This window comes from Panulirus ornatus, chromosome 19 (genome assembly GCF_036320965.1).
Source record: "Panulirus ornatus isolate Po-2019 chromosome 19, ASM3632096v1, whole genome shotgun sequence".
Classification (NCBI taxonomy): domain Eukaryota; kingdom Metazoa; phylum Arthropoda; class Malacostraca; order Decapoda; family Palinuridae; genus Panulirus; species Panulirus ornatus.
In genome coordinates this window covers 46,085,339-46,092,371 of record NC_092242.1, presented here as the reverse complement: position 1 = coordinate 46,092,371, position 7,033 = coordinate 46,085,339, and the positions used below count along the sequence as shown (strand labels likewise).

The window sequence follows — 7,033 nt, the reverse complement described above, 5'->3', positions numbered from 1 at the left end:
GGAGGGATCAAGGAGAAGTGGGAGACCAAATTGAAGGTGGAAAGATGGAGTGAAAAAGATTTTGAGTGATTGGAGCCTGAATATGCTGGAGTCTGAAAGGCGTGCAAGGAATAGAGTGAATTGGAACGATTTGGTATACCGGGTTCAACGTGCTGTCAATGGATTGAACCAGGGCATGTGAAGCGTCTGGGTTAAACTATGGAAAGTTCTGTGGGGCCTGGATGTTTAAAGGGAGCTGTGTTTTCAGTGCATTATACATGACAGCTAGAGACTGAGTGTGAACGAATGTGGCCTTTGTTGTCTTTTCCTAGCGGTACCTCGCACACATGTGGGTGGAGGGGGTTGTTCATGTGTGGCGGGGTGTCGATGAGAATGAATAAGGCAGACAGTATGAATTATGTATATGTGCATATATGTATATGTCTGTGTATGTATATATATGTGTGCGTTGAGATGTATAGGTATGTATATTTCCATGTGTGTGGGCATTTATGTATATGCATATGCATGTGTATGTGGGTGGTTGGGCCATTCCTCTTCTGTTTCCTTGCGCTTCCTTGCTAATGCAGGAGATGGCAATTAAGTATAATAAGTTAATGAATAATTATGAATATACTGGAAGCTTCCTGTTGGTCTTTTTAAAGACATTGTAATTGTGTTTGAAGGGCAAAATTATGAAAAAGCCTAAGTTGCACGCCATTGGAAACGTTTGAAAGTAGAACACCAAATGAGTGAAGCTGCCACTTTGAATAGTACCAACTTGTTTTCCTGATTATTAGCTCAGATATTTAATGTGTAAAAATAGGTGGTTTTCTGGTTAGACCATTTTTTTTTAGTCATATTTGCTACATTTTTTTTAGTCATATTTGCAAGAGTGCATGTGTACATTCTCCTGATGCCCTTCCTGTTCTCTTCAGAAAGCATCCTTAACCCCCTTTTTCTGTCATGGAACCTATGCATCCATTACAGATATTCTAACCATTTCGAACCTTGAAAGTACAGTAATAATCATGGGTTGACCTACTTGCTGTGAATCATTTTTAATTCACTCATCCTTCATAAACAATGCTGCAAATTTTCTTGCATGACCATAATGCTGTAGCTTCTCATGCATATCCACCTATCATCTTGCAAGATTGATTTCACAACATTCATTTCATTCCATGCACAGTTCCCACTGATTCATTGTCTCACACAAACCCATTGTGTCCTTAACTTCCATCTCTCACAATGGTGATTTATTTCTTTCACTGTTGATTCACCTATACAAATGTGCATCTTTTGTCATAAGTATTGTAGGTATGCTGCTTTCATATGGGGGTAGATGCACCTTTAAAACAGGGGTACCCTGCCCACATTTCCATGAGGTAGACTTACTACCCAGCACCACTCTTTTCATCCTTCAAGACTTACATTTCCCTCTACATGTGAAAAATTTATAACCATGTAGACAGCTGTAAATACTTCTACCTCTTCTACTAATTTGTTTAATCTGGAAAAGGCAAGGCTATTGAAAGAACTGACTCAATTGCTGCATGTAGCTTGAATTCATGTCGGCTTAGCTTTCCTTTGACAAACTCAGCGATTGCTTGTTTGAGGAGACCATATTGCTTGGTAGCGTAATTTCCATGTGATTGGCTCTCTGCAGCATTTTTATCATCTTAGAGACAGTTCATAATCATGTGCTGCTATCTCATATGTGGTATGTAAAGGAAAAACTCCGTAACATTTCACATCAGATTATGTTTTTCATATTTGATCGCTGTTTCCCGCATTAGTATGTGAATTGATATTTGAGACAAACATCATTATTATGAGTTGTTGAATGATGACTGCATCACTCTTTTGATAATTTTACAAACAACTTGAATGTAGCTTTCAGATGAGTTTTGCAGCAGAATGTAAATATGAGATTTTGCCTCATCTCTGTATAGATAGTAGATGGTAGGCAGCCACCAGCCAGGGAGTTATATCAGTTGGGAGGATCAGTGATGACTTCACAGTGAGGCAGCACTTCAGTGGTTGTTACGTTGCTCTCCTTTGACACAGGAAGCTGTCTTTTCTTTTTGCCTAACTCACACGTAGACTGTTGGCATTCTGCCCACAAATATACAATCTCTCCCTGTCACACACATCACTTGACAAACACTTAACTTGCACAACTTATTCCTCTTAATTCTAGATTTTTCTGCAGTGATTGCTATGCACATGCCTTGCCTTTTAGCAAAATGATAGGAGAAATCGATTGAAGTAGTAGGTAAGAATGTTAGACAGGAGCATTAATAGAAACATAAGGTAGTAGTAGGTAGGAACATTAGCTAGGAACATTAGGTAGAAGTAGTACGCTACAACATTAGGTAGACTCATTAGGTTATAGTAATTGGTGGGAACATTGATTAGGAGAATCTGAAAACACTTTGCAAGAGTTGAACTCTGCCAGTGGCCCTCCATGGGTGAGGCATAAAGGCTAAGATGCAACAATGTGTTTCACCAGTTATAGACTCTTTTGCCATGGCCTACCCCTTGAGGGAATTTGCAAAGAGATATAAGAAGATAGATAGATAGTCTCATATCTGTGTTATAAATAGCTCTTTATGATATGGTTTATTAAATATTTTTTTACAAAATGAAATAAAAAAATTGTCAGAACTAGTTTTGTTGATTACACCTTGAGGCATTTCACTTCTCTAAACATCTTATTTTCTTTCTGAGTTTTACTGTATAAATCTCCTTTGTTCTCGCAGGCTGTTGTAAGAGCTACACAAATAGCAGTTTCTTACCAGAGAAAATTCCGCCGTGATGTATTCATTGACTTGGTATGTTGGCGACGCTGGGGGCACAATGAGTTGGATAATCCTCGCTTTACCAATCCTTCAATGTATAGCATTATTGATGCTCGCAGGTATGTATTTTTTCCTTGTAACGGTTATTACCAGTAATATAGCTTCCCTACATTATCTTCTTACATCCAATAAAGTGATTTTTATACCATATCCCTCTCATTGTGCCGCTGATTTGTTTTTTGATTTTCCCATCTCCAAAAAATAGCAAAACTACTTTTTTATTCATGAAATGGTGCTTAAAAAGAAAAATGAAAAATCACAATGATTAAGACAATCATTCCTGGCTTAGGAAAAACAATGAACTACTGGATTGTCCACTCCTTTGTAGAAAAATTACATTCACTTCTATTTTGTAAATCTATTTTGTAACAGTTTTATTCATATGATTAGGTGTAGAAAGACCATTAAAACAATTTTTTGTAGATGAGCTTAGAAAAAAATATTATATACTGGATTGGCCAGTCCTGAAAAAGGCATTGTGTGCAAGGCTGTGAGCTTTGTTGGTGGTGGGCTTTTAGCAGTGGATACTAAAGGCAGTGGCAGGGCTGTAGCAGTGGATGATGTAAGTGGTGTTGGACTTATAGCAGTGGATGGTATGGGTGATGATGGAGCTGTAGCAGTGGATAATGTGAGTGTTGATGAGTGTTATGGGCAGTGAGGCCATAGTAGTGGACGTTTCAGGTAGCAGTGGTCACAACAGACATTTGTAAGTCCTTAGAAAATGCTCACAACTACCCACATGGTCATTAGCAGGTTGCTAAGGCCTCCAGACAGATCCAGTGACATTCTTTGTTTGCATTGCCATGCATAGCCAACCAGCAGAGCTTATAGTATGCTCAGGATTAAACTTTGGTGGAAAATCAGATTTGTAGATTGACATATTAAGCACCTGCTTAGATTGTTGTCCATATCACTGAAAGGGTTAAAGACAGTGGTGCACATATATAATGAAGTTGTCTTTCATCTTAGCACTTTGTAAAGCTGATCATGAGATTGCCAAGTAATTCCTTAGTTGTGTATATGCAATATTTCCTGTATTAACCACATTTCTCTCTGGGGTCAGATAATTTTCATGACCTTGAGCATCTCTAGGTTCTCTGGGGTAAGGTAAATGTCTCACCCATCAGTAATTACCTTTTTGGTGTTAGTGACCCACAGCTTATCCTGGTTCACCCACTGACCAGTCAGTAGCCTGCATTTGGCAATGATATCATCATCCCTTTGCCATTGTTTCTGCTCTACCTTGTAATGTAACTGACCGGAGATAGGGTACAATGTCTGCTACAGCCTATGTTCTTATTGTAGATAAGTTTTCATGTATGATATAGCTTGAATGTGGCATATCTTGTAATTGAATTGTTAATGTATATGACATTGTTTTACAATGTTCCAAATTTAGAAAGTTGCCTTTCCAGAGTAGATAGTGACACTTTCTCTTGTTTTTCTTGTCTTTTCTTGTTCCCTTGTTTTGGGTTCTTTTTGTATTCCCTTGAAGGCTTTCATCGCATGGACATCTTACAGGGTGAATACAAGAGGTAGGGACTAGAGTGTTTTTAGACTTGTGCCACCTTCAATTGGATGTCAGTATGTTAATCCAACATTCTGTATAGTTCATTTCATTTGATCTTGACTGTTGTTTTGGTAAACTAGAGGCTCCTTTATCTCGATTATGGATGAAGGAAGTTTTCCATTACATTACGTTACACCACATAGAGAGACTTGGGAGCAGCTGAGTGACTGGGTTAGTAGTTTTGATGCACGAGACCAGGTTATAGTGATGGGTGATTTGAATGCAAAGGTGAGTAATGTGGCAGCTGAGGGAATAATTGGTGTACATGGGGTGTTTAGTGTTGTAAATGGAAATGGTGAAGAACTTGTAGATTTTTGTGCTGAAAAAGGACTGGTGATTGGGAATTCCTGGTTTAAAAAGAGAGATATACATAAGTATATGTATGTAAGCAGGAGAGATGACGAGAGAGCATTATTGGATTACGTGTTAATTGATAGGCATGTGAGAGAGAGACATTTGGATGTTAATGTGCTGAGAGGTGCAACTGGAGGGGTGTCTGATTATTATCTTGTGGAGACGAAGGTGAAGATTTGTAGAGGTTTTCAGAAAAGAAGAGAGAATGTTGGGATGAAGAGACTGGTGAGAGTAAGTCAGCTTGGGAAGGAGACTTGTGTGAGGAAGTACCAGGAGAGACTGAGTACAGAATGGAAAAAGGTGAGAGCAAGGGATGTAAGGGGAGTGGGGGAGGAATGGGATCTATTTAAGGAAGCAGTGATGGCTTGTGCAAAAGATGCTTGTGGTACGAGAAGCATGGGCGGTAGGCAGATTAGAAAGGGTAGTGAGTGGTAGGATGAAGAAGTAAGATTATTAGTGAAAGAGAAGAGCGAGGCATTTGGATGATTTTTGCATGGAAATAATGCAGATGACTGTGAGATGTATAAAATAAAGAGGCAGGAGGTCAAGAGAAAGGTGCAAGAGGTGAAACAGAGGGCATATGAGAGTTGGGGTGAGAGAGTATCATTAAATTTTAGGGAGAATAAAAAGATGTTTTGGAGGGAGGTAAATAAAGTGTGTAAGACAAGAGAACAAATGGGAACATCGGTGAAGGGGGCTAATGGAGAGGTGATAACAAGTAGTGGTGATGTGAGAAGGAGATGGAGTGAGTATTTTGAAGGTTTGCTGAATATGTTAGATGATAGAGTGGCAGATATAGGGTGTTTTGGTCGAGGTGGTGTGCAAAGTGAGAGGGTTAGGGAAAATGATTTGGTAAACAGAGAAGAGATAGTATAGGCTTTGCAGAAGATGAAAGCTGGTAAGGCAGTGGGTTTGGATGGTATTGCAATGGAATTTATTAAAAAAGGGGGTGACTGTGTTGTTGACTGGTTGGTAAGATTATTTAATGTATGTATGACTCATGGTGAGGTGCCTGAGGATTGGCAGAATGCATAGTGCCATTGTACAAAGGCAAAGGGGATAAAGGTGAGTGCTCAAATTACAGAGGTATAAGTATGTTGAGTATCCCTGGTAAATTATATGGGAGGGTGTTGATTGAGAGGGTGAAGGCATGTACAGAGCATCAAAGTGGGGAAGAGCAGTGTGGTTTCAGAAGTGGTAGAGGATATGTGGATCAGGTGTTTGCTTTGAAGAATGTATGTGAGAAATACTTAGAAAAGCAAACGGATTTGTATGTAGCATTTATGGATCTGGAGAAGGCATATGATAGAGTTGATAGAAATGCTCTGTGGAAGGTATTAAGAATATATGGTGTGGGAGGCAAGTTGTTAGAAGCAGTGAAAAGTTTTTATCGAATATGTAAGGCATGTGTATGAGTAGGAAGAGAGGAAAGTGATTGGTTCTCAGTGAACGTCGGTTTGCGGCAGGGGTGCATGATGTCTCCATGGTTGTTTAATTTGTTTATGGATAGGGTTATCAGGGAGGTGAATGCAAGAGATTTGGAGTGAGGGGCAAGTATGCAGTCTGTTGTGGATGAGAGAGCTTGGGAAGTGAGTCAGTTGTTGTTCGCTGATGATACAGCGCTGGTGGCTGATTCATGTGAGAAACTGCAAAAGCTGGTGACTGAGTTTGGTAAAGTGTGTGAAAGAAGAAAGCTGAGAGTAAATGTGAATAAGAGCAAGGTTATTAGGTACAGTAGGGTTGAGGGTCAAGTCAACTGGGAAGTAAGTTTGAATAGAGAGAAACTGGAGGAAGTGAAGTGTTTTAGATATCTGGGAGTGGATTTGGCAGTGGATGGAACCATGGAAGTGGAAGTGAGTCACAGAGTGGGGGAGGGGGCGAAAGTTCTGGGAGCGTTGAAAAATGTGTGGAAGGCAAGAACATTATCTCAGAAAGCAAAAATGGGTATGTTTGAAAGAATAGTGGTTCCAACAGTGTTATATGGTTGCGAGGCGTGGGCTATGGAAAGAGTTGTGCGGTGGAGGGTGGATGTGTTGCAAATGAGATGTTTGAGGACAAAGTGTGGTGTGAGGTGGTTTGATCGAGTAAGTAATGAAAGGGTAAGAGAGATATGTGGTAATAAAAAGAGTGTGGTTGAGAGAGCAGAAGAGGGTGTTTCGAAATGGTTTGGTCACATGGAGAGAATGAGTGAGGAAAGATTGACAAAGAGGATATATGTGTCAGAGGTGGAGGGAATGAGGAGAAGTGGGAGACCAAATTGGAGGTG

The 7,033-nt window shown here is 39.8% G+C and overlaps 1 protein-coding gene across 1 annotated transcript in view; it reads left to right on the top strand.

Moving 5' to 3' along the window:
• The window catches only part of LOC139755483 (2-oxoadipate dehydrogenase complex component E1-like), a 526,829-nt gene that overhangs the window by 352,077 nt on the left and 167,719 nt on the right, over positions 1 to 7,033 (top strand). The window contains exon 7 of the mRNA XM_071673821.1: positions 2,745 to 2,902. Within this exon, the coding sequence (XP_071529922.1) occupies positions 2,745 to 2,902 (158 nt within the window). The remainder of the gene's footprint in view (positions 1 to 2,744; positions 2,903 to 7,033) is intronic.